Raw genomic sequence first — 26,370 nt, forward strand, 5'->3', positions numbered from 1 at the left:
GCTCCCGAACAATCCCGACGGCTGTGTCCCAGTGGGAAGAGGGCAGGTGTGCCAGCCTCGCTGTGCCTCTCTGCCCCCCTCCCAGAAGAGCCCCACCGTTTCCTGGCAGCCCCCACCCAGTCCCTAGATGTGTGTGGTGGGGAGGGGCTCTGAACATCTCTGCAGCACCTCCCCAGGCGCCTGCCAAAGCCTAAACTCTCCTCCCAACCACAGGGTCCCTCTCCACCCCCTCCCCCACAAGGCCTACTGCAGAAGCCAGACGTGGCGGCTGATCATTAACCTCCCTGCTGCGCTGGCACTGCGGACAGCTTTTTCACCTTGACACTGCGGAGCCCCATTGGCCTGGGGCCCTTAGGCCTGAAGACTGAGCGGCAGACACCGCAGGACTCCTGCGCGGAGGCTGCCGGGCTGTGTGATGACGAGGAGAGGGCATGGTGGGCAGGCTTGGGTGTTCCAGCAGGCTGCTGGGTCCCTCAGCGTGAAAGGTGTGCGTGTTGGAGGGCGGAGGACCCCCTTGCTAGCTTCCTCCGCCCGAGCCTGACCTAAGCCCCATCCGCCACCTCCTGGCTGCATCTCGCAGGGGGCCGCCTCCCCTACCCGGGCGGGCCAAGAAGTGTCGGTCCCCGCCCCGCTCTGTTAGGCCCGCGCGCCGGGGGACTTTGGAGACCGAGAGGAAGCGCAGCGGGGCGGGGAGGTGGGGGTGTGTCGGAAGGCGGCAGCCACCGGGTTTTATAATCCACAGAGCCGGCGGGCTCAGCACGGGAGACGGGACAGCACCGCGCACCGCACCAGACCATGGTGGCCGCGTCGCGCCGTCCTGGGCCCGGGCCGCGGCTGCCGCTCCTGCCGCTGCAGCTGCTGCTGCTGCTCCTGTCGCCGCCGTCGCCGCCCGCCGCCCTGGCGCTGGCCCCAGAGCTGCAGCCCGGAGAGTTTTCCGCCGACGAGGCTGGGGCGCAGCTCTTCGTGCAGAGCTTCAACCCTAAAGCCGAGCAGGTGCTGTACCAGAGCACGGTGGCCAGCTGGGCGCACGACACCAACATCACCGAGGAGAATGCGCGGCGCCAGGTGGGCGCCGGGCCCGAGGCGGGGGCGGGGTCCGGGCGCCCAATCACAGGCCTGGGGCCCGACGGTGGGGGCGGGGAGTCACTGCGGGGCGCGTGTCCCGGGCTGGGGGCCGCGGAGACCGAGTGGGGCCCGCGAGCCCCCACACCCCCCACTGTCACCGCGCGCTATCAGACTGGAGGGAGGGCGCCTAGCGCGGTGCTGGGCACCCGGTCCGAGCCAATACAGGAACCGAACGGATGAAGCAGGCTCCGCTGAGACCGAGTTCGCTCCGGTAGCAGCGCCCAGGGATGACCCGGAGCTGGTCAGCAGCAGCCTTCGCTCAGGGTGCCGGCTCCGCTCCGGGATCTCGTCGTCTCCCGCCGCAGCCTGCCCGCCTCTCACTGTTCCCGTCGCTGCTCATCCCTGAGTCCTCTCCCTGTCCAACCCCTGCCTCTCCTCTGGCCCCTCTTTCTCTACCGCTCCCCTGAGGCAGAGTCACCCAGTCCCTGACCCCAGGGCCCAGGGGAGGAAGTGGGGCCCCGGAAGCTCCAGTTTTCAGAAGCCCTTGGCCTTCCTCTCCTCTCCCAGCCGAGGCTTCCCCATATACAAGTCCCTGCCCTTCCGGTGCCCACAGGAGGAAGCATCCCTGCTCAACCAAGAGTTTGCAAAGGTCTGGGGCCAGAAGGCCAAGGAACTGTACGACCCAATCTGGCAGAACTTCACTGACCCAATACTGCGAAGGGTCCTCAGTGGCGTGCGCATCCTGGGCCCTGCCAATCTGCCCCTGGAAAAGCGGCAGCAGGTGGGGCCAGTGGACTTGAGGGTAGAGACGGAAGTGGCCTGGGTACCCTCCACTGCCCAACCGAGGTGGGGAGGGGAACCTGGGAGAGAGGGACCCTGGGATCTGCAGGGGAAACCAGTGTGAGCACAGAATGGCTTCCTGAAGCACTGATTTTTCTTGGAGATGTGATGGGAAGTTGTTTTGTGTTAAAGCAAGTGTCATGGAGTAGAAAGCAAAATGCAAGTAAACAGTAAAAGACGAAACAAGAGTTTTCGGAATTTCTCCGTAGGCCGGTTTGGTTTTATAGGCTTCCTTAGAAAGTCTGAGGACTGAAAGGCATCAAAGCCAGCAGGGCGGGGGGTTTGCCCTCCCTGCCAGGTGGGAACCAACTCCTGACTCAGGACACTTTGTCTCCACCTCCACTGGCTGCTTCTGTTGGAGAGGGAACGGGTGTACCTAGTGATCAGAAGAGCTCTTGGTGCCACGGAATGGCCTGTCCAAGCCACATCCCTTCTCTGGGCCTTCTTTTCCTTCTAGTGAAAAGAGAGGGTGGCCACATAATCCTGGGGCTGTTCATCAGTAACATGGTCTCAACTCCAATTTTCTAGTACAACTCTCTGCAAAGCAGCATGAACAGGATCTTCTCCACTGCCAAGGTCTGCTACCCACGCAGGAATGACACCTGCTGGTCCCTCGACCCAGGTACGACTCTGTCAACGCAGTGCCTCTCTGCTGGGGTTTCCCAGCCCTTCCCATCACCTTGAACCCAGCAGTGGAGAGAGTGGGTGAACCCAACAACACTGACCTCCAACTGAGGTGGGACTGTCAGGTACCCCCACACACCTGCTTTTCCTGGCAAACTGACTTTCAGAACCTCCAGCCCCTGGGCCATCCCCACCCTTCTGTGTACTTTGGCTTCTCCTGTTGTTCGTCCTGACTGCATTGGGTTGTTTGGGTCTTTCCCCTTTAGGGGTCCTCTCAGTCTCCAAAAGAGCTCTCCATAGGCCCTAGACCCCTCCTGACTTCCACTTATACCGTCCACCTCTCCCCCATGCCCCACCCCCATTTACTAGGCAGCCTCGAGGTCAGCCACTCCATCCAATGAGCCATGGAGCGTCTGTCTGTTTCTGCCTCTGGCCGTCCACTTTGGGTCAACCACCTTAGATCATCATTTCCCTGGAGTCGAGGGCCCTGCCTGGGTGCTTGCTTCATCCAGCTCCCAGCCCCATCCCGTTCATCCTATAGGTTGCCCTTGGCTTTGGGGATACCATGATGTCAAGGAAGCAGGTGGAAATAGAGAGGACCAGTGTAGGAGCTCTGATGAAGGCTGATCCAGACCTCAGTATGGAAGCCTTCTAACCCTGCTCGCTTGTGTCTCAGACCTCATGCACATCCTGGCCGCCTCTCGGAACTACGGCCTGCTGCTCTACATCTGGGAGGGCTGGCACGATGCCGTGGGCGTCCCACTGAAACCCCTGTTCGAGGAATACACTGCCCTCAGCAATGAGGCCCACAGGAAGGATGGTGAGCATGCCCCACCCCACCCCCATCCTGCCGTTGTGCGGGTGCTGCTGTAGCCAGCTTGCAAGGTGCTCTCCCCATCCACTGTCTCCACTGAGCCCCAACCCCTGAGGCAGACAGAGCAGCTGTTGGGATGACTGCAGATACCGGCCAAAGGTCACACAGACAGCAGATGGCGGAAGCAGGCGGGACCCCCACCTGCCTTCCACCAGAATGCTATCCTGCCCTCACACCATCCCTCTTACCTGCCCCTCCTGGCACTCCTTCCCTCCCTAGCATTCATCTTTGCCTCTTGGCTCTCCAGGATCTTGTTAGCTAGAGTTAAACCCCTAGTTAGAAAATTGTAGACCATCAACCCCTAAGCCATCCCTTCTGTTAGCTGACAAATATACAGGCCCTGAGCCAGGAGAGTGGCGAAGTGGTGGCTGGGGGGCAGAGGCTCCAGAGCTTCCAGCCTGAGCCGCATCCCAACACTACCTGCTGCTAGGCTTCTCAGACACGGGGGACTACTGGCGCTCCTGGTATGAGACGCCCACCTTTGTGGAGGATCTGGAGCGCCTCTACAATCAACTAGAGCCCCTCTACCTGAACCTCCACGCTTACGTCCGCCGCATGCTGCACCATCGCTATGGGGACAGATACATCAACCTCCGGGGACCCATCCCTGCTCACCTGCTGGGTAAGGACCTGGCCTTGCCTCCACACACCCCAGGGATCATCCTCACTGTGTCTCCCGTTTCAGAGCGCCACACTGTTCCCTCCCACACGCATGAGCCCAAGCAGCTTTCCCAACACCTTCATAAAGCAGGTGATCTGTCTCGTGATCATTGCTGCTTTCCAGATGGGGACCCCGAGGCTTAGGACAGGTGAGCGACTTGGCAGAGCACAGAGAGCTAGTAAAAGGCAGAGCCAGGAGCCACAATGAAGACCACGGGAGGAGGAAGCAGAATCGTAGCATATGCCCCAGAAAGCCATCCCTGTGGCCCCGCCTCAGGCTCGGAAAGCAGGGATCCCACCGCTATCACAAAGGGCCCCGACAGTCTCCCTGGGCCCCGGGGCACACGGAGCACTTGGGACACTGAATGGGACTGATGTGGAGACGCCTGGCCTCCTGGCCTCAGCCCAGGTGTCCGGCTGCTGTGGGCCTGGGAGCTGCCCAGTGCCAGCCTTGGGGAGGCGGGCACTGGCTGGGCAGGGAGCTGCGTTCTCCAGCTCCCCTCCTTTGTCCAGGGGACATGTGGGCCCAGAGCTGGGACAACATCTACGACATGGTGGTGCCTTTCCCTGACAAGCCCAATCTTGATGTTACCACTACTATGGTGCAGAAGGTAGGCCCCTACCTGAGGTAGGCCAGGGAGGGGACAGCAAGAGGGAAGCAGGGGAAGAGGGGTGGGAAGGAGGCACGTGAGGGAGCTGGGCGGGCAGGACCTCAGTCCCTCCCTTTCTACAGAGAAGCAGCCTGCAGTGCGTGTGTAAGTGGAGAGCTGGGGTGTACGTCCTCGATGAGGTGCCAGCCCCTCTCTCCAGCCCCCACTGTTGGGGTGCGAGGAGTCCACTTTGCTTATCCACTGTGGTTATGAGGGGCCCCGCCTCTGGATGAGGAGGTCACAGAGCAGAGATGCCCTTCATGGGCAGGGAGTTGACCTGTGTGGGGGACCCCAGACCTGCCCTAGGGCAGCCACAGCGAGTGGCTGGTGGCCGCCCCTGACCCGCACCCGCACCCCACCAGGGCTGGAACGCTACGCACATGTTCCGGGTGGCCGAGGAGTTCTTCACCTCCCTGGGGCTCCTGCCCATGCCTCCTGAGTTCTGGGCAGAGTCCATGCTAGAGAAACCGACCGACGGGCGTGAGGTGGTGTGCCACGCCTCCGCCTGGGACTTCTACAACCGGAAGGACTTCAGGTCTGGCCCCGGGGCTGCAGGGGGTCGAGGGCTCTGGGAAGGGCAGGCAGCCTGGGCACAGAAAAGCCGGTTCCTGGGTCCGCCTTCCCCACAGCCCCTGCACCTGCTGGGGGGCCGGTCTATCCCAGGCTGCTGTTGGGCCACTGTCCTTCAGCAGCTTTGACAGGCAGTCAGCTCTGTACCTCGGAACAAAGTGGGCTGGGCAGGGCAGGGGCTCTGTGCGCTTCCACCAGCTCCTCGAGGCCCAGGACCGTCCTCTCCCCACGTGCTGGTCCCCGCCCTGCCCTGTCCTTCACCCGCTCCCTTGCCCTCTCCCTGCCCCAGGATCAAGCAGTGCACACGGGTTGCGATGGACCAGCTGTCCACAGTGCACCATGAGATGGGCCACGTTCAGTACTACCTGCAGTACAAGGACCAGCCCATCTCCCTGCGCCAAGGTGCCAACCCTGGCTTCCACGAGGCCATCGGGGACGTGCTGGCCCTCTCTGTCTCCACTCCTGCACACCTGCACAAAATCGGCCTGCTGGACCATGTGGTCAATGACACAGGTATGGGGGCACGGAGGGCCCAGCCCAGGCCCACCCAGGCCCACTCCTCCCAGCAGCAGGGCCAAGTCTGCCCCTGTTCCCATTCGCCCTTCTCATTTCTGCCTCACTGCCCCAGGTCAGGCAGGTTTGGGGGTTCATTTGGCACCTCACAGCTCACCCTGAGTCCCAACTGAACACTGCCCAAGGACCCTCTGCCGAGCAGGGCCCCACAGTCTCCAAGACCAGCCTTCCCTTCTCTGCGTCTGCCCAGCCACCCCTCCCGCTGGCTCCTCCCAGGCCCACCTGATCCTCGCCGGACTCCCTTGTCTCCTCTGACCCCTCTCATCTCATCTCCCAACAGAAAGCGACATCAATTACCTGTTAAAGATGGCACTGGAAAAAATTGCCTTCCTGCCCTTTGGCTACTTGGTGGACCAGTGGCGTTGGGGGGTCTTTAGTGGACGCACTCCGCCTTCCCGCTACAACTTTGACTGGTGGTATCTCCGGTGAGCAAACAGGGATCGGGGATCGGGAAGAGCCTCACCCCAAACGGCCCCCCTCCCCCCCCTACTGGCTCCGCCAGTCCCGGTCTCCTCCTCTCTAACAATGTCCCTGTCCTGTTCCCCACTGCTTTCTTCTTTCCTGCCGAAAACGCCCTCTTCCAGCAGGAATCCTCCCCCAACTGGCCAGGATGCGGAAGGGATGGCCAAGTGGGAATGCCTGCTTCCCTGCCTTTTCTGCAAAAGCTAAACCAGACTGTGTGCAATACGTAGGTCCTAAGATAATTTAACCATCCTCTTTTAGAACCAAGTATCAGGGCATCTGTCCTCCAGTTATCCGAAACGAAACCCACTTTGATGCCGGAGCTAAGTTCCATATCCCACATATGACACCATACATCAGGTACTTTTGTCCCCACCCAGGTCTGTCATACCTTTAGTCCCCTTCCCTCTGCTCCTGTGATCCTGCCCCCCCCCCCCGCCCGCATTCCCAGGGATTATCCCCACATTCTTCTCTGGAATTTGGCTGAGCCTCACTCCTGAGCCAGGCTTGGTTCTCCCCAGGCAGCCCCTGGTCCAGCCTCAGCCCTGTGGGAAGCTGGATGGTGCCTGGGCAAGGGCCAGCGCCTAACGCCCACCCTGTGCCTGCAGGTACTTTGTGAGTTTTATTCTGCAGTTCCAGTTCCATCAAGCCCTGTGCCAGGAGGCAGGCCACCAGGGCCCACTGCACCAGTGTGACATCTACCAGTCCACCAAAGCAGGGGACAAGCTCCGGTACGTGGGAGGAGCTGGAGGGCAAGTGGGAGGGTGGCGGAGAGCCTGGGAGGGCATGTCTGGAAGACCACTGGCTGCTCTGGTGGTGGCACCGCAGGGCCATCCTGATGGAGGGGGCCTTTCCTCCCTGTCCCCTCCTTTCTTTCTCTCATCCAGTATTTACTGAGTGGGCCCATTTCTGAGGCCCCAGGGGCAACTGGCTTGGGACCTCACCCCCCAAGGGGTAGACGAATGTCCCTCACCCCCTTTATAGAATCTTAGGTCCCAGAGTCTTGATGCCACTGTTCTAGCAGGGGGGCAAAAGTGGCCAGAGAGTTAGGTCAGGTGGGCCAGTAGTGGACACCGGCCTGAGTGCCCCATGTCCATGGTGCCCACTCTGCCTGGCAGGGAGGTGCTGAGGGCAGGCTCCTCACGGCCCTGGCAGGAGGTCCTGAAGGACATGATCGGCTCAGAGGCCCTGGATGCTCAGCCACTGCTCAACTACTTCCAGCCGATTAGCCAGTGGCTGCAGGAGCAGAACCAGAAGAACGGCGAGGTCCTGGGCTGGCCAGAATATCAGTGGCAGCCACCAATGCCCAACAATTACCCGGAGGACATTGGTAAAGCTCTGAGTGAGGGTGGGAAGGGCCCTAAAGCGCATTCTCTGGGCTCTGGACCTCAGGCCTCTGGGCCAGGTCCCAGTCAGCTCCTCCTTGTGCCCATCTCTGGAGGGCCAGGCAGCTCCTTAGCCCCTCAGCAGGGCCCTGGAGTGGCAGATGGGGCTGTCTTTCCCCCAGCGTGTTAGAGAGGGTGTGCTCAGATCCGAGGTCCCCTGGGGCAGGCTGACCAGTCACACTGCTCTATGAGGTCACGTGCTAGGCTCCACTCTTATTGGCCAGGGGGCGGTGGCTGCAGGGCTCTTCTCTCCTGCGGCCATGGGCCAAGGTTGGGCTGCTCCAGGACTGCCCAGCCTCCTCTTCCTCTTCTTGCTCTGCTGCGGGCACCCCCTGCTGGTCCCCAGCCAGAAGGTCACCCACCAGGTGACAATCAGCCACAGAACAATCAGCCAGGCAACAACCAGAAACCAGACAACTCACCAGGCAACAACCAGCAGCCAGATAACCCAGAGCCCAAGTGGGACCAGTGTGGGGATGGAGCAGGGGCCTCAAGGGGGCGGGGATTTGGGGGGGAGGGCAGGGTGAGGCAGGGGGACAGCGACTCAGGCCACTGGCAGGAGAGGGCAAGGGGAGGTCTGTTTGTTTCCCTCCACTCTGTCCCACAGTCCTGGTGACCGATGAGGTCACAGCCAGCAATTTTTTGGAGGAGTATGATGAGAGAACCCAGCTGGTGTTGAATGAATGTGCGGAGGCCAACTGGAACTACAACACCAACATCAGCACGGAGACCAGCAAGATCCTGGTAGGGCCCACCGCACGCCCACCGCAGTGCACGCCCACCACGGCACTCACACTGTGCCCTGTGTGCCCCTCCACCCCGGGCCCAACCCTCCCAAACCAGAGGCAGTGGGGGCCGCCCTCCACAGCCTTGTCGCCTCTGCCCAGGGAGGCCCTCGGAAGTTGTGAAAAATCCGGGCTGAGTATTTAAAACAATTCTCACCTTCGGTTTGGGTCATATACTCCATGCCTAGACAGTCAGTCTCTTGTTGACAATCGATCGATTGTCGGTGAAGGAATAACCTGTATACAAATAAGTGATGCTGAAGTCCATTTTTAAGAAGATCGAAAACCCCCATTTGTTACCGTAGCCAGGGCTGCCCTCCCTCCCACCCCATTCGCTGCCTCTGTGGGGAGCGGAGCTTATACAGGGTGAGCCACGGGAACGGATGTTTCCTGAAGACCCCGTGTGCTGGCCGCTGTTCCCTGGCACTTTGTGTCCGTTGCTTCATCTCTTCCTCAACAGCCTCGCAAAACCGATGATCATACTCCCATTTCACAGAGGGGGCCTGTGGCTCAGAGCAGAGGCCGGCCGCAGTGCCAACACCAAGCTGCCTCCATCCTGACGGCCTTTAAGATGGGGAGAGGGGCTAGGGTCCCCCCCCCAGCAGGATGTGTCTGAGGGCATCTGTTGAGGGGCCTCTCCAAAGCTCCCGAGGCTCACGACCTGGTTCCCCTCACCCACCCACTCTGCCTTCAGCTGCAGAAGAACATACAGATGGCAAACCACACCTTAGCGTTTGGCACCAGGGCCAGGCGGTTCGACGTGACCTACTTCCAAAACACCACCCTGAAGCGGATGATACACAAGATTCAGGACCTCGAGCGGGCGGCGCTGCCTGAAAAGGAGCTGGAGGAGGTGCGTGGCTTTGGGGGAGGCAGGGAGTGGAGGGTCCAAGGCCAGGATCAGGTCCCACTTGGGGCAGCAAGCCCAGGACAGGCTGTGGCCTCCAAGCTGTGACATCTGCCACGTCAACACACACCTGCAGAATCACTGAGAAGGCAGCGCCTCTGGGAACACATGCCCCCAGGTCCACAGACCCACCCCCCACCCCCCACCCCCACCCACACACTCGCTGTGAGGGGCCAGGGTAGAGCAGGCAGCAGAGGGGGTGCGGCTCACCGCCTCTCTTCTTCCTCCTGCAGTATAACCAGATCCTGCTGGACATGGAGACCACTTACAGCGTGACTTCCGTGTGCCACGCCAATGGCACTTGTCTACATCTAGAGCCCGGTGAGCAGCAGTGGGGAAGGAGCGGGAGGGCCCGGGAGAGACTGGGGGCAGCGGCAGCCGTGCAGTGTTAGGGGTGCTGGCCAGTGAAAAGGGGGTGAGGGGCTCCTAATTTGTGGGGTCAGCATGCCTGGGAAAATTTGCTGCCCCGATTTCCACCAGAGGGGCTTCTCTGCCCCACTTGGAACCAGCATTGACTTCCTCTCTGGCCTAACCCACTGCCAGCCCATGGGTGCGCCCATTTGCTCCCTCAAGGACCCCTCTGGGACCTCCTCGTCTCTCTTTTTGTCCCTGAACTTGTCCCTTGAGGGCAGCAGGATCTCCAATTCGTGGTTTTAGGACTTGGACTCCAAGTCGGGACAGGAACTCCAGGCACCCCTCCTCCATACTCTTTTCTGGATCCTCTCCACAACTTCTCGCCTTCTCTGGCCCCTGCCCTGCCCTCCACAAACTGAAGGCACAGCCCCAGAAACCTCTGCCATTGTCCGGACTGTGCCCCGCTTCACCCCCTCGACCACCACTTCTTGCTGGAAAGAGTGGAGTGACTGTGGCTCGGCCCCTGTCTCTCGCCACACTGGCGGGTCCTTCTTGCCTCCCCCCCTTTGAAAGAGCTCACCCTGGACACCCCGGTACCTGCACACAGCCAGACACCCCTTCCCTCCCGGCCCACCCCTCCCAGGCTTGGGGTGCTGATGCATAAACATGATTGCTGAGGAATCTCCACCCAGAAATAGTCCCTTCCTGGCCCTCTGCCCAACTCCCAGGCTAGAACAATGACAAATAGAAGGGGAAATGGAAAATAAACAAGAGAGAGAATCAGTGTTCGTGGGACAGGGCTTGGCCTGTGGGTTGTGCACGTGAGTATGCACGCAAATGCATGCACCCATGTGGCGTGCGTGTGTGTGTGTCTGCGTGTGTTTACAGAGGAGAGCACTAAGGGGAACATAGCCCTCATCCTCCTCCCCCCCATCAATCAGCCTCTTAATCTGGGGCTGGGCCATCAGGTCACTGCACTGACATTAGTGAAAATAAGAAACACTCAGAAACACAGAACGCGCACATCGGCACGGCGCAGGTGTGAAATTCTCAAACTACAATTTTTTTCCAAACTGATTTGAATGTACTTTCTCTGTGATACGTATTATCATGTAGCAAGTCAGATAATGCAGCGTGGACGACCCCGAGTGGCAGCTCGACCGGCCGGCGTCAGGGCAGGGAGGGACCGACTCCGGAGCTCACGCCATCCTCAGCCCAGCTCTGTGGCCCGCATGTCAGCTCCGCATGGCCCGTGCTGTGCAGGCCTCACACGCGGCAGCTCGGACAGGCCACAGGCCCAGGCTCCCTGGCTCCCTGACCATGCGGTGATTTCACTCAGTCCAGTTCGATTCCAGTCTGTGGGAGACGCCCCGTGCCCTGGGGGGGACATGGAAATGACCAGGGGACGCTCCCCACTCAGGGACCTCATGTTCCCCTTTGATTTGGACTCCCCTGTGAGGGCCGGTGTTGTGTCCACTTTATAATCAGGGAAAGAGGGTTCCTGTGACTTGCACGGTCATTTTAGGGCCCACGAGGGACTACAACAAAAAACTCAGGTCTTGTGACCTCCAGGCCATTTGTCACAGACGGGGGCCCAGCTCAGCCATGGGGACCAGCCATGTCACCTACCGCTCGTGTGAAAAGGAGCACATCGAAAGCCTGCAATGGCCTGATGTGGTGTCCCTGCAGGGCCACCCTGTAGGCCACGTAGAAAGGACACCCCCTTTCCCCCTTTTCACTGGACTTGCTGCCTGTGCAGGTTTATTGCTGCTCTGAACTTCTGTGACTGAGTTCACCTTAGAGAGAGGTGGCAGGTAGGCTGAGAGCTGGGGGCTCAAGCCAGTCAACACCCCCCCACCCCCAGGTATTACAACTCTGATGGCCACAAACCGGAAATATGAAGATCTGTTATGGGCATGGAAGACCTGGCGAGACAAGGTGGGAAGAGCCATCCTCCCTTCTTTCCCGAAATATGTGGAACTCTCCAACAAGGCTGCCCGGCTCAATGGTGAGTCCCTCAGGCCAGTATCGTTGGCTTTCTGGTCCTAGCCCCCCCGGGGCCCTCAGAAAGCTCCTCAGAAACCCTCAGCCCAGAGAGGGAGGTCCCTGGAGGAGGTGGTGGTGGCAGGCTGCTCAGGGGATGGTCGGGTGTTTAGAGAGCCAAGTTGTGTCCCCTCCGCAGGCTATGTAGACGCAGGGGACTCGTGGAGATCTATGTACGAGATGCCAACTCTGGAGCAAGACCTGGAGCAACTCTTCCAGGAGCTTCAGCCGCTCTACCTGAACCTGCACGCCTACGTGCGCCGGGCCCTGCACCGCCACTACGGGCCCCAGCACATCCACCTGGAAGGCCCCATCCCGGCTCATCTGCTGGGTGAGGGCAGGCTCTGGGCCTTCAGGTGGAGGCAAAGACAGATGCCAGCAGGAGGGAGGGTGGGGCCAGCGCTGGCCAGAGAGCAGAGGGCAGGCGGGGAAGGGTCTGCTGAAGGCACTTCAGGCGGGAGAGTAGAAAGGCTTGAGCCTGTGGAGGGCGTGTTGCCACAGCCGGAGTGGGTGGGGCTGAGGTCGGAGAGCAGAGCTAGCATTTGGTGCCATGCTTGCCACAGATTCTCATGGTACAAGTCACCATGGGTGGGACAGTGGAGAGAGTTCATAATCTTGCCACAGGAAGCCCACATTACCCATCACAGCTCAAGGCAGTGTGATACGGAGGGTGAGGGAAGGGGCTGTGGGTGGGAGCCGAGGCCTATCCAGGGATGGGGCATGTGAGCGAAGCCTTGAAAGATGAGAGGTTCTGGCAGGTGGGGAAGTGGGGGCAGGGAGCGGAAGGGCAGACTCAGCGTGCAGTCTAAGGGAGCCAGGAGACCAGAGAAGAACCTTGAGAGTGGGGATCCTCCTCAACTTTGGGGCCCTCTTTTTTCAGGGCTTATAAATTCAAATGCCCTGAGCACACGGAATGGGCAGTGAAAGACGGTAAGGGATGGTAGGGACCAGAGAGGAGTAGAGGCTGCCAGGTTCCTGTCCCTGTTGGGCCATCGGGAACATGTCACTGTGACCAGAAAAGGCCACAGACTATTTACAAATCATGGGTGAGACCCCAGAAGCTGGTCTGGCTTTGGGTCTAGTTCCCACTCAACCTGGAGGGTCTTTGCAACTGAGGAGGCCTGTCCTTGACCCCTCTCTGGTGAGACCAAAGAACATTAAAGTGGACAGATGTCAGCTTGATGACTGAGGCACAGACCTTGGGGGGGAAGCCATGTGTCCAGGTGGCCTGAGGGGCTGGGGTAGAGCTGGGCTCAGAGCTCAGGCCCAGGGTCGGAGCAGCCAGGCCCTGGCTCCCTCACACCCTCTCTTTCTCTCTCACTCACTCTCACGTGCTGTACTTCAGATTCCACCTGATGTCACTTCAAGCTTAAGCTCCTTTGACTATGAAAGATTCTCTACCCCAAATCTATTTCTGGACTGTTCCACTCATTCTGAATATCTTCCTACTCTCCATTCCCGGAGAACTGGGCCCTGGTCATGTGCCACGTGCAAAGGCATCAACCTCTCGTGAAGGCGGCTGAGATGGCATAAACCAGCCTCAGGCAATGTGGAGGGGACACGGGAGTGGCTGGGCAGGAGCGCACCTGACTCCCTGCCTTTAAGCCCCTGACCCCTCACTTAGGAGCCCTAGGCCCTGGGCAGGCTACTTGACTCTCAGTAAGTGGTGGCCACGTGTGCGTTGCTGTCCCAGGGGCCTGGACCTTCTGCGTTTGTACACAGCTGCTAGTCACACTGGTCTCCACTGCTTAGGGACCGTCTTGACTCCCTAATGGGCAGGCAGAAAGGGGCTCACCCGTGAGCCAGGAAACTAATGACCTTGTGGGCTGGATGTTTAGGCTGAAAACAATGTATATCAAGTGCCCAGTACAATTCACAAACAGTGGGCACTCAGGAAAGATGTTACGATCAGCAGGACTGGGGTCTGATCCCCCTCCCTGCATGGCGGTGCTGAACCTGAGAAATAACACCCATCTCTCCCATCTCCACCATTTCTTCCCCTCCCCGCCTCCAGGGAACATGTGGGCACAGAACTGGGCCAACATCTATGACTTGGTGGCTCCCTTCCCCTCAGCCCCCAAGATGGATGCCACAGAGGCCATGAAAAAGCAGGTCTGCACCTGTCCTCTCCGTCACTCCTGCTCCTCCAGGGGGCCCAGGGCACAGGGGAGGGGAAGGGAGGCTCCACCCCAGGAGGAGGGGGGCCTCTGAGCCAGTTCCTTCCAGCTTGGCCCTCTTCCAGTACCCTCCCCACCTGCGACACGCAGTCTGCCCCCACAGTCCGCAGTTTGGGCACAGCTCCCTCTGTTTGCAGGGCTGGACTCCCAAAAGGATGTTTGAGGAAGCGAACAATTTCTTCACCTCCTTGGGGCTTCTGCCTGTGCCCCCCGAGTTCTGGAACAAGTCGATGCTGGAGAGGCCAACTGATGGACGGGAGGTGGTGTGCCACGCCTCCGCCTGGGACTTCTACAATGGCAAGGACTTCAGGTGTGTCCAGGTTGCAGCCAGGGGACCTTATCCCGAGCCCACGGACAAGGGGATAAGCTAAATATAAGCTCCACTGCTGGCCCCTCTCAGCCAGAGTGAGCAATAAAAGCCGATGCAGGGCCAGGGTTGGGATGGAAGGTCAAGAGTATGGGGCCTGGCCTCAGCTTGGCCGCTGGCTTTTGGCAGGAGAAACTCATCTACCAGGTGAGGGTCTTTTCAAATGCCAGCCAGCTCCGCCAGCACGGTCAGTTGTCAGAGCCCAAGACCCCAGTCCTGGGTATGTGCACCCTGTGAGCTGCCCAGCCTTCTCTCACCCTGGATGACCCTGCACACAGCTAGCCCTCTCCTCGGGTGCATGTACCTTGACACCGGTGGGGGGGGGGACGCACAAGGACATGGGTGACTTCACACAGATCCACCCTCACTAAACAGGGGCTCAGAAGGTGACTTCACCAAAGGAGAACACTTCAGTTATCTGTTGCTACATAACAAACCACCCCAATGCTTAGTGGTACAAAACATGAGTTTATGGGTCAGCCAACACAGTGGACATGGCTTGGCCCTGCCCTGCAGTGATGGAGACCACAGCTGGGGGAGCTCTGATGGCTGAAGATGGCTAGGATGGTTCAGTGGAGCATCTGTCTGTGGCCTTGGTTCTAGCTGTTGCTTTGGCTCCTCAGTTTTCCTCCATGTGGCACATGCTGGGGCTGGAATGTTCAGGTTAACTCCCACATTGTGTCCCTGGGCTGGGGCAGCTGCGGGGTCAATGCGCTCCAGGCGAGCTCAGGCTTCCTCACAGGATGGCGGTCCGACGGTGAGATTTCTTACCTGGTCGCTGGCATCCCCAAAGCAAAAGCAGAAACAGCCAGTCTCTTAGAGGTTAAGTCCAAAACAAGCAGAGTCACTTCTGCCAGATTTAGTTGGCTGAAGCCTGTCCGACGTAGATTCAAGATAAGAGACAGAGGACCTCAGCTTTTGGGAGGGAGAGCGGCAAAAAGCATCTGTGGCAGCTTATGAGAAAAGTGGACCCAGAGAGCCTGGAACATGCCAGGCAGGGTTCACAGGCCCAATGGCCCTGAGCCCTTCCTTCAAGGGCTACAGCTGTAGGACGGGGCTCAGAGAGAATCAAGGGGGTAAGAGCTCTTTTGGGGGGTCCTCCCTCATATGGGGGAGTCATAGGAAAAGGTGGACAGACCGGAGCCTCAGGCTGCTGGGTGGCTCTTGGCCTTCCCAACAGAATGGTGGGAAAATGGGGTCAACGGACCTGAAAGGCTCTGCTTAGACCCCGGGAGAACTTCACTGGCTCACAAAAGACAATGAGGAAAGATGGGGAGAAAGGCGGAAGCTCTGGCCAGAATGGCTCTGTGGATGTCGCTTCAGTCCTGGCTGTAAAAACCCGGAGGCCAAGCATGCTTGCTGCGGTTGGACACAGGCTGCAGAACAGCCCAGACGCTGGTGTCTCCTCAGGAAGCCTGAGTCCTGGGAGAGCCAAAACGTGCACAAGAAACTGCAGGAACCACGTTCTAGAAAGTCCTGCACTGGCCATAAAGGAGTGTCCTGAGGTCTCCAGAACAAGCACTTCGCACAGTTGGAAAGCAACGTGGCCACATGGGCTGGAGCTGGTCAGAAAAGCTGGGGGCAGAGGAATTCCCTCAACAACCACACTGCAGGGGCTTCAGAGCCCCAGATCCCCTCTTTCTCAGGCTCACTCCATACCTCCTCCTGGTTTTCTTTCCCATAATGCTGGGTTCTCTGCTTTCAGCAGTGACGGAGGTCTGCTCTGTACGCAGTGCAGTGGCAGGTCCTCAGGGTTCCCCACTGTCCCCTTTCACACCCTCTCTCTATCCCTGTGTTCCCAGGATCAAGCAGTGCACCACTGTGAACATGGAGGAGCTGGTGGTGGCCCACCACGAAATGGGCCACATACAGTATTTCATGCAGTACAAGGACTTGCCTGTGACCTTCCGGGAGGGTGCCAACCCTGGCTTTCACGAAGCCATTGGGGACGTGCTGGCCCTCTCGGTGTCTACCCCTAAGCACCTGCACACCATCAACCTGTTGAGTAGCGATGGTGTCAGCTATGGTGAGAGAACAGGAGATCCTGGCGGGCAGAGGGACCAGGAAGGGGTGGCAAGCTTGGGATGTGGGAAGAGGGGACTGAGCGGCCCACGGACAGAGTTTGAGACAGAGCAATGAGGAATAACGGGGCCACCAGCAGAGTGAGCTGGGAGGATGGAACCCACAGGCTCCCCCAAGAGGCAGGTTGCAGGAGCCAAAGAGATACGGCTCACTCCCTGCCTCTACCCATTGCACACCCACCCCCGGACAAGCTGCCTGGACGTGGCAGGAGGCAGGTGCAGGCCTGACCGCAGGCTTCCTTCCCTTGGCAGAGCAAGATATCAACTTCCTGATGAAGATAGCCCTGGACAAGATCGCCTTTATCCCCTTCAGCTACCTTGTCGACCAGTGGCGCTGGAGGGTGTTTGATGGAAGCATCACCAAGGAGAACTACAACCAGGAGTGGTGGAGCCTCAGGTTCTAGAACATTCCTGTGTGGGTGTGGGTCAGGAAGAGGGGCTCCATGGGTGTCTGTGTGTGTGCACATGGCAAGTGTGTCTGTAGCATCTGAGTGTGTGTGCGTGTACCTGTGCACATGGGTCTTTGTGTGTGAGTGATGGGGTGTGTGGGGGTGATTGTGCACCGCGACACAGCACCCCAGAGTCCGGGGTGCCCAGTGGTGCAAGGACAGCCCTTTGAGCCAAAAATGCCAACCCCGTCTGGCTCGGTTCTCCTCAGACCCCTCTCCAACCTCTCTTCCACGTTGACAGGCTGAAGTACCAGGGCCTCTGCCCGCCAGTGGCCAGGTCTCAAGGTGACTTTGACCCAGGGGCCAAGTTCCACATTCCTTCAAATGTCCCTTATATCAGGTAACAAGGGAAAGGGAGGCGGCCGCTCAGTGTTCAAACCACTGTCACTGCCACATCTGGTCGGGATGACGGGGGCTGAGGGGGTAGCCGGCTGCACTGCACACTGCGCCTGAGCCACTCACCTGCAACCAAGGCTGACCATTGTCTTGTTGCTTTGATATGAGAGTGTCTACACTGTGGGTGGTTGAAAACAGAAATTCTACCCTGAGTAGCTACTGGTTACAAGACCTTGGTTGGGTTGTTAACATATTAACCACGGCCCATGGCTAGGTCATGGCTGAGTGAGCCCTGTTGCTTTCTTTTTTTCTTTTCTTAACAAGATTGTGATTCCTTTACTATATGTACCAAACATATTGCCCGTGATATAATTTGAGTTGCACCTGGATGACCTCCTGCACACTGGCACTAGGGTTAGAGACCCAGTTAGATTGGGAGGCTGTGTTGATAGGGGCATGGGGTCATGGGCTTGGGGTCCGACGGAACTGGGTTCGAATCTTGTCTATACACCTTTTATTCCTTAAGCATGTTCCTCAGTGTCTGTGTCATTCCCTCACCTGTGAAAACTCATTTCACAGGACTGTTGCAAAAGTTAACTTCTAAGCACATGATCTAATACATAGCAGGCTTGGGAAACAGTAGCCACAACCCACTGTTATTAAGTCACTGTCTGAAATGATGTGCATAAACACACCAGCACCGTGAGTCACGCAGCTGCAGCATGAAGGTGTCCAGAGCATCCTGTGTCCCTCTCTGTGCTGCAGACTAAGTGGGTACTTGCAGGGTCTGCAGTCCTCCTGGAAGGTAGGGGTCTGGGGAGGCCTCAGGCGGGGCTCCTGATGACCTCGGGCTGCAGGTGGCCCAGGCCACCCAGGAGGCAAAATGCAGAGGGCAGTGAGGGCTATGGCTCTGTCCAGTCCTCGCCTCCTGTGCAACCTGAAAGCCCCATGATGGAGGGCCCATGTGCCCACCCTTCCATCCAGCACCCAGCATAATGTCAGCACATAGTCGAGGCCCAATAAGTAAGTGTGGGGTAGGTGAATTGTGTCCTCCAGGGTCCAGGAAGGGAAAGAAAGCCTGCTCCAATGCTCCAGAGAACAGCAGTGGGCAGGGGACCAAGGAAATTTAAGGACACCTAGGAGCAGGCTTGACCTTAACAGTGTGCCAGGATGACCCATAGGAAGAGCTTCTTACCCTCCTTCTGGACTGGTTTCCAGGCTTCCAAGCTGGCATTCACTTTCACACAGAAGCCAGGCCCACGTGACCATTAGCTTTTGAGCTTAGCATAGGTAATTCTCCAGGCAGGAGTGGGCAAAGGAGGCTCATTCCCAATTCTGACCAGCAGCCTTGGCAAAGCACTTTTAGGAAGCACCCGAAAAGTCAGTGGCACATGGCCTGTGCCCAGCATTCAAAGTGGGAGGCCTGTGCTGTTTGTTTGGGACATTTAGAACCTCGGCAGACTTAGAGGTGGCTCCAGCTGACCAGCAGATTTTTACCAGGAAATCGCTGCTGCTCTGGGATTAAGGAGATCACTGGGCTGGCTCCCCTGCCGAGATAGCCCTGCCAGATAGACATGACCCTTTGCACAACAGCTGGCCTCTACTTCCATATACCCCAGGGATGGAGACCTCACTTTCTCCAAAGCAGCCTGCCAAACCACTGAAGGGCACTGCCCTGACCCTCCTCCCCCATGAGGGACCCCAGAGCTGCTCAGCACAGGTCTTCCTGAGATGTGGAGAAAGCCTCAAGGGTAGAGGTGTGGAAGGGAGTCTGGATGACTCTGAAGGCCAGGGAGGGCTCACCCAGACTTCCTGGCTATAATGGGAGGCCGGGGCGGGGCGGGGGGCTGGGACACAGGCTCCTCACCAGCCCCCAAAGCCACGCCTCCCTCCCCTTCAGGTACTTCGTGAGCTTCATCATTCAGTTCCAGTTCCACGAGGCACTGTGTCGGGTGGCTGGCCACAAGGGCCCCCTGCACCAGTGTGACATCTACCAGTCCAAGGAGGCAGGGAAGCGCCTGGCGTGAGTCTTCCTGGCCTGCCTTTGACTGTTTGCCACCCTCTGACCCCTCCACCTTGGGGAGCCCCGTGGGGCTCTGCTGGCAACACCTGCCTTTTTGGTGCGCGGGCTGGGAACTCCCAGGTGGAGCCTATTTGTCGTGATGAGGCTCTCCCCTCACCCACCCTCACTGTGCTGGGCCCTCCCACAGCGATGTTGAGACTGGGAGACGGGGTTTGGATGGTGGGTATTGGGCTGAGGCAGCAAGGGCAGGAGGGGCAGGGAGCCTCCCCATCTGTCCTTCTGACTCAGTTTCCCTTCTCTGGTGCTCCCCAGGGATGCCATGAAGCTGGGCTACAGTAAGCCATGGCCGGAGGCCATGAGGCTGATCACGGGCCAGCCCAACATGTCTGCAGCAGCCATGATGAGCTACTTCAAGCCGCTGCTGGACTGGCTTCTCACCGAGAATGGGCGGCATGGGGAGACGCTGGGCTGGCCTCAGTACAACTGGACGCCGGACTCTGGTACCACTCTGCCCCCGCCTCTGCCCCCGGCCGGCCCACAGAGCTCGCTCAGGCCAGGTCCCTCCCCAGCCCAGGCAGGTCCGAGTCTGGCCTCAGAGCTAGGGTAGGGAAGCCAGCCGAGAAGCCCCCAGCCCTGCCCACCGCCCTGCTCTCCTTGCCTCTCCTGCCCAGCTCACTCAGAAGGCTCCTTCCCGGGCAACGGCCGCGTCAACTTCCTAGGCCTGGACCTAGAGGAGCAGCAGGCCCGAGTGGGCCAGTGGGTGTTGCTCTTCCTGGGCGTCGCACTGCTGGTGGCCACCTTGGGCCTCACCCAGCGGCTCTTCAGCATCCGCCACCACAGGCTCCACCGGCCCCACCATGGGCCCCAGTTCGGCTCCGAGGTGGAACTGAGACACTCCTGAGATGACTGGGCCATGCTGGCCACTTGGGGAGTGTCTGCCACTAGACAGCAGCGTAGGTGCCTGGGGTGGGCCCAAAACCCTCCAGTCCTGTCCCTGCTCACCCCAGCCGGCCCTCATCCTGCCCGGACCCTATCTCCCCTTCTGCCTCCTGTCCTGTGCCAAGAATCCACCCTCCAGATCCAGAACCTCTATGACCCCTGCCCCCTAACCCCTGGGCACCAGGCCACCTAACAAGTAGCCCCCTCCCAGTCTCTCTGTGAATACAATTAAAGGTCCTGCCCTCCCATTTGAGTCTGTGTCCCTCGCCGGGAAGCCAGGAACAGGGTCAGGGATGCTCTCCCACCTCCTGGCAGTCAAGTGGGTCACTTCAATGGGCAACTTCATCCTCCTCCAAGAAGAGCCTGGGAAAATGCCCCAGAGCTCTGGCCTGGGCACCACCCAGCAGTGCCCACGCCTGCCTTCCCTACAGCCCAGGCAACCGGCCAATGTCTTGCCTTGGCAGTCAGCCCCTGCCTGTCCCAGGCACCAACCCAGGAGGACTCTGGGAAGCACACATTCTGGACTTCCTGCCTCCCATTTCCTTGTGGGAGTCTTACCCCAGCTGTTCCCCTTAATGGCCAGGTCCCTTGCAAGGAAGACTCCCCTGGGCGAAAGTGCCTTGAGGGTGCAGAACTGGCCCCATGGTCACCTCAAGCCTCTGTCTGCACCAGCCCCATGTCCACTTGCATAGCAGACAGACCACTTGAGTATTGCCCCTGGGGCCCATGGCCAGGCCCCTCTGCCCCGCTGGGGAGGGGTCCTAAATGCTGGAGCACATCCGTAGACGGAGCCTGCGCAGGCACCAGCCGCCAGTGCACACCCTCAGCCTGAGCCTCCCCAGAAGGCCCATGCAGGTGTGAGTGAGTATCATTTAGAACATGTTTTTATAACTTTTATCTACATTTATTGTGCAAAATTTGTAAAATCCACAAACTGAAGAAAATAAAAGCCCTTTCTATTGATACCGAGAGCTAAGTACTGTTGCCGTGGCGGCGTGTCTACCCCTCCAGCCATCTCTTCTCAGCCGTAGTTAAAGAGGACCACACTGTCCTGAGCTGTTCATCCTCTTTCCAGTTAGCACGACCCGGTTGCGTTTTCAGGTCTGTAAGCGCCAAACCTAGAATCTGGCCAAATGGAAGTTGCTCATCTTTCCAGGGCCATGGGCTTCCTTCCACGGCCAGCCAGGCCCCCTGCATCAGGACCCTGGGCCCTGAGTCTCTTCCCAGCTTTGCTGCTGCCTCGACCCCAGCCAGCCTCAGCCCCAGCCCCTGATGTCTGTCCCCCGAGGTCCTTTAGTGCACTTTCCGCTCCCCCATCTGCAGCTGCCATGCGTGCGTGTCTACCCTTATGTGTGCATATGTCTGTGTGCGTGTGTCTCGCATAGACTGTTGTATAGGCCTGTTCTGTGGGGCAGGATGTGGAGCTGAGGTATTTGGGATATGCAAGAGGGTAGAAGTTTCCCACTACTTGGGACAATGGAATTTATAAACATATTCTCTAAATAGTTCCAAGCCTCTCCTTTAATAGGCTTCTTTAATGACCCCCTCCCCAGCCTCGTGTTTTGAAAGCTCTTTGTTTGCCAGGCAAAAGTCGTCATCACATCCTCCCTTTCCCATCTCAGAGGCCCACGCTGTCGTGTGAGCCCCGTGGGCAGTGTGAGGAGGGCGCCAGCACCGCATGCAATGGCCTGGGCTGCAGAACGAGGGCGAAGGAGCGTAACCTTGTGGTCGCCCGACCAGCCCTGCCCACCAGGCCTTCCGAAATACAAAACTTGTTCAGATTCCAGTTTCTGCTGCCTTCAGGGATCAGGGCGAGGCCCAGTCCACCTGGGCAGTGGCAGGAGAGGAGGTGCTGACAGCAGGGAGACAGGCCACTCGGGCATTGAGACTATTGGTGGCCTAAAGTCAAGCCTGTCCCCGTGCTGTGCCTGCCCAGCATCGTCTCCTAGGCGACCAGCTTTTTCTCACACACAGGGGCCAAAGGAGGTTATAGTTGCTAGACAGTCTCTCTGACCTCCCCACTACCCCCTCCCAACCCCCACATTGACGGGTGAATGGATAATGAAAATGTGACTACACACACACACACACACACACATGCCCACACAGACATATATACACACACATGTAAAATTCATCTCTAAAAAAGGAAATCTTGACATGTGATAAATGGGCTCTGAGAACATTATCATAAGTAAAATGAGTCATATAGAGAAAGACAAATACTGTACAATTTCACTTATATGTGGACTTAAAAAAACCCCTTATAGATGACAGAAAAGACATTGGTATTTGCCAGAAGTGGAAGGTGGGAGGGCGGGTGAAGTGGGTGAAGGTGGTCAAGAGGCGTGGACTTCTAGTTACAAGACAGACAAGTCCTGGGGTGCGGTGTTGTAACGGCAACTACAGGTAACAAAACAGCGCAATGTTTTGTTAAGTTGTCTATATGCTTGAAGCGGGAGGAGGGACTTCCCTCAGAGTTGAGTCAGGCAGTTTAAGCAGAAGTGCCACTGATTTTTTCCTTCGGTTTCAAATGCATTTTGACGGTGAGAGATCATATCTGGAGGGTTGTTTGGTCCGCGTCTCTGGTAACGATGTCAGCTCAGGGGAAGGGGCGTGAGGCTGTGAAAGCTTCTGCCTGAGGCGAGTGAGTGAAGCGGACACCGGACACCTTCCGGTGTGGAGGGAAGGAGCCCCGGGTTCCTTAGGGGGAGATGGATGGGGTGCTCTTCCCAGACTGTGTGTGTCAGGGCCCTGGGTAGTTACGAAGGCCCGCACAAAGCTGGCGTGACACCCCCCCTGAATGGGAGGTGCCACCACCCCTCCCCAGACCTCCCAGCACCCTCCACCTTTCGTGCCTTCTAACTACAAACTCACAACACCAGGCCCTCCCTGGGGCAACAAGTGTGAGGACAAGGGAAAGGGAGGAGGGTCCTACGTGGCCCAGCGGGTGATCACACGCCATCCCGTAACAGAGTAAAAGGCCAAAGTGGGAACATAGGAGGTCGGGTCAGAAGAACTTGAGGAGACAACTGGGCTTCCACACCCCAAAGACTCCGAGATGTCACTCCTACCCATCCATCACCCCATCCTCCTGTGTGGTCCCAGCCTATGGAGGGAGGGGTCTCACCAATCCCTGGCCTAAAAGTCAAGAGCCCTGGGTCTCCTCTTGGCTCTGTCACTAACTAGCTCTGTGACCCAGGTCATGTAACATCATCATTCTGGATCTCTGCCTCCTCCACTGTAAAAGGGGGACAGTCAAACCAGAAGGTGCGTGGGACTTTACAGCTCCGGCATTCCTTAGCTGACCCTTTAGCCCCTGATGTCACAACGTGGAGCCAGGTCGTGACTGGCTTACAGCCTCGCCCAGCTTTCTTATTCTCCTGGTCATGGGCACAGTATGGACTCGCCCTGGGCCTGCCCTGCTTCTTCTGTTACAGGCAGCTCTTGCCACGGCTCAGATCCTAGGGCTCAGATGGGGCTGGGAGCTGCGGGTGCACGGGATCAGGCAAGGGGACCAGGCGAGGGCAGGCTGCTCCCAGGACAGAGTGGTGCCCACTTCCTTCTCTGCAGACAAGCTCCACAGAGACACTGTGGTGGCCGTTGCTGCAGTTTTATGAGCACGCAGCCCAGAGTGTGGAGCCAGTTCACGGAGGCCACCTGAAGCTCTGTCGCCAACATCACCCAAAAAAGTCGGGAGCAGGTGGTGTGGTACCACTTGCATCCCAGCCTCTTCTCCCCTTGCTCTTCTCAGGGGCCTTGGCGGGATGGGGGTGTGGGTGGGGATCCGCACCTTTGCCCCCTGTCCAGACCAGAGGAAAGAGAGAAGTCTCAAAGTACATGTCAAAGTGACTGCAGGCTCCACACCCCCTGGTGACACTGAGTGTTCTCTGGGCAAAGATCTCTTGCTGCTTTTCCCTTTTGGAAAAATCTCCTACTTGCTCTTAGGGGTCTGATGATTCTAAACCCTTAAAGTGAGCTTGGGAGGAGGTTGGGACCTGTGGCTCTGGAGTTCAATGTGGGACTCTTTCTCCCTCCCCCAACCTCCCATGACAAATATGCTGACCCTCCGTCCAGCTGCACAAGGAAGCAGAGGCCCCGGGTCCAGCACATGCTATACTTTGGCACGGGGGCTGCCTATTTAAGAGCTCCAGGCTCCAGGACCTGGCTGTGAAGTGCATGCCGAGTAAGCTGCAGAACATAGGCAAGGTGGCCCTGCCCAAGGACAAGCTCCAGGAAATAATGAAGGGAGCCCCCAGGTCTCCAGGCTCATGCTCCCACCCTAGAGGTGGATGGGCCAGCTGGTGGGGATACAGAGTGTCTGGGGCAGGAGGGAGGTTGGTGGGGCAGGGCCAGAGCTTCCTCTGGGGAAGGAAGGAAGCGGAGGCTGGTGGGAAGTTACCTGGATCAGCTGGTGGAGCTAGTGCTGGGGGTGGGTCCATGGCATGAGCTGCCCTGGGTGACACCTGCCTCTGCGGGGCTTTTCCGTCTCCACCAGGCCTCTGGCTGACCAGCTCAAGTTTGCTGGCCACAGCATGACATTTGGGGTGACTATGAAGGGCCTGCTAGTTCTGCACAGGCCCTTGGGGTTATTTGAAGCTTTACAACCATAGTCATTCACAGAGGAAGAACGTGTGCCTCACAGCCACACAGCAGCCCTGAGGTGGCAGAGTGGGCACACAAGCCTTTAGCCTTTCCCCCTCCCACCCCTGCTCCCGTTCAGGACCAGCTCTCACCACTGAGGCTGGCAGAGTCTTGACCTTGTACCTCTCCAAGGACACATGCCCTATCAGCCATCTGAGGCTCCTGCAGGGGCCCTTTTCCTTCTTCTGTGGACACACCCACCACCCCCTGAAAGATGGAGACGGGGGCTGAGGGAGAGGGTGGCAACACTCTGGGCCTTGAACAAGACCCTGTCCACTGGGAGCGGAGTCTCCCAACTCCATGTCAACCCAGAGGATGATCCAGAGGTCCCTAGTGAGCCAACGAATGGCAAGTCTTTTTGGAGACTTGGTCTCATACCAGCGAGGGGTCATTTTAACCACATTTTACAGACCCCCATTCACAACAAGGCTCAGTGACAATGAAGCACAGTCACATGGCTCAGAGGGGTGAAACCAGACCTGGGCCTGAAAGTGACGGCAATCTGCCAGTGCCTGGTTCCGTGTCCTGCCGCCAGTTCACAGATCTCTAAAGCTCGGTCTGCTCATCCGTGGAATGGGAATAATGTCAGTGCTATGCCACAGGGAGTGACTGCCTTCTGTCTGGCGCTGCTTGCTGGATGGAGTAACCTTGTGCACTGGTCTAAACCGGCCTCAATCATCAGGATGCAAGTAGGGACCTTGCCTAGCTGGTCCCCTCCTGTGTCCCCAAGGCCAGGACAGTGTTGAGTGTCTCTAGCACAGAGGAAGTGTTTAGTCAGTGTTAACTACTGTTATTACGTTATTCTGTTCCCCAGTCCCATGTGTTTTCAACTCACATATTTAATAAATAAAAACACGTTAAGTGTCCTCCTCATGCCAGGCCCAGTGTTGATAGCTGTGCTTCAAAACAAAGCTGAGTGTCCCCCAGGTGGCACCCTTGAGTCCCTGGTTTTCTCTCTCCACCAGATTGACGTGCCAGTGCCTGGGCCCCTCCATTCCTAGGACAGAGGACGACTTTGATCCAGGTGCCAATATCCACATCTCTACCAACGTGCCCTGCTTACGGTAAGGGCCTGGGCCGGGCCAGCAGAACCAGCCTGGGAGCTGGGGCTTGGGGCATGGGAACCAGGCTGAGGACTTCCAGGCAGGCCCTAGATCCAGATGCCCTCCCCCGCCCACCTCCTACCATCAGGTCGCACAGCCTTTGGGGGTCCAGGCACTGGAATCCTTTGGGCTTTGGCACCAGATCCTGGGTGGAGCAGAGCCAATGGGCATCTTCGAAAGCACCTCTGCTGTCCCTGAGAGGAGGGCAGGAAAGAGGGGGCAAGGGTTGGTTCAGAGGGCGGGGAGAAGAGGCCTTGCAGTAGCCGAGGGCCAGCCTGTGGTGGGGCCTGGCCCAGGGAGCTCGACTCGGGCTGCGCTTGCTGACCAGGCCCTCGTGGTCACCGGTATCAGAGATGACCAGCTCCAGGTGGCTCTGGGCTTCCCTCCCCTGGCACCCACTCGCCAGCCTGCCCTCACACTCCCCTACCCAGGTACCTCCTAAACCTATGCTCCAGTTCC

At 58.5% G+C, this 26,370-nt stretch overlaps 1 protein-coding gene across 3 annotated transcripts; it reads left to right on the forward strand.

The window, feature by feature from the left end:
* Positions 1 to 327: 327 nt before the first annotated feature.
* Positions 328 to 20,412, forward strand: ACE (angiotensin I converting enzyme). Of its 3 annotated transcripts, none has more exons than XM_053656723.1 (26): positions 328 to 434; positions 743 to 1,065; positions 1,679 to 1,846; positions 2,434 to 2,527; positions 3,206 to 3,349; positions 3,834 to 4,025; positions 4,577 to 4,674; positions 5,076 to 5,248; positions 5,573 to 5,796; positions 6,137 to 6,281; positions 6,580 to 6,678; positions 6,927 to 7,049; positions 7,437 to 7,648; positions 8,311 to 8,447; positions 9,183 to 9,341; positions 9,629 to 9,716; positions 11,614 to 11,757; positions 11,932 to 12,123; positions 13,807 to 13,904; positions 14,107 to 14,279; positions 16,139 to 16,362; positions 16,670 to 16,814; positions 17,108 to 17,206; positions 19,103 to 19,225; positions 19,538 to 19,725; positions 19,897 to 20,412. In XM_053656723.1, the coding sequence occupies exons 1-26, from the start codon at positions 416 to 418 to the stop codon at positions 20,124 to 20,126; spliced, it is 4,014 nt and encodes a 1,337-aa protein (XP_053512698.1). In that variant the 5' UTR covers positions 328 to 415; the 3' UTR covers positions 20,127 to 20,412. The 3 variants fall into 3 exon arrangements, with proteins under 3 accessions (XP_053512698.1, XP_036983921.2, XP_053512703.1); XM_037128026.2 differs by having other exon boundaries at positions 332 to 485; XM_053656728.1 differs by lacking the exons at positions 328 to 434; positions 743 to 1,065; positions 1,679 to 1,846; ... (8 more) ...; positions 6,927 to 7,049; positions 7,437 to 7,648 and adding an exon at positions 7,949 to 8,162.
* Positions 20,413 to 26,370: the final 5,958 nt, after the last annotated feature.

Source organism: Artibeus jamaicensis, unplaced genomic scaffold (genome assembly GCF_021234435.1).
Source record: "Artibeus jamaicensis isolate MK-2021 breed Jamaican fruit bat unplaced genomic scaffold, CSHL_Jam_final contig_1998, whole genome shotgun sequence".
NCBI classification, from domain to species: Eukaryota; Metazoa; Chordata; class Mammalia; order Chiroptera; family Phyllostomidae; genus Artibeus; species Artibeus jamaicensis.

What these genes read in the sequence shown, in the direction of transcription:
- ACE (XM_037128026.2), top strand. Translation starts at nt 416, where the DNA reads ATGACGAGGAGAGGGCATGGTGGGCAGGCTTGGGTGTTCCAGCAGGCT. An exon ending in AGGAGAATGCGCGGCGCCAG is followed by an intron (nt 1,066 to 1,678) that starts GTGGGCGCCGGG and finishes CGGTGCCCACAG; the next exon opens with GAGGAAGCATCCCTGCTCAA. An exon ending in CAACTGGACGCCGGACTCTG is followed by an intron (nt 19,726 to 19,896) that starts GTACCACTCTGC and finishes TCTCCTGCCCAG; the next exon opens with CTCACTCAGAAGGCTCCTTC.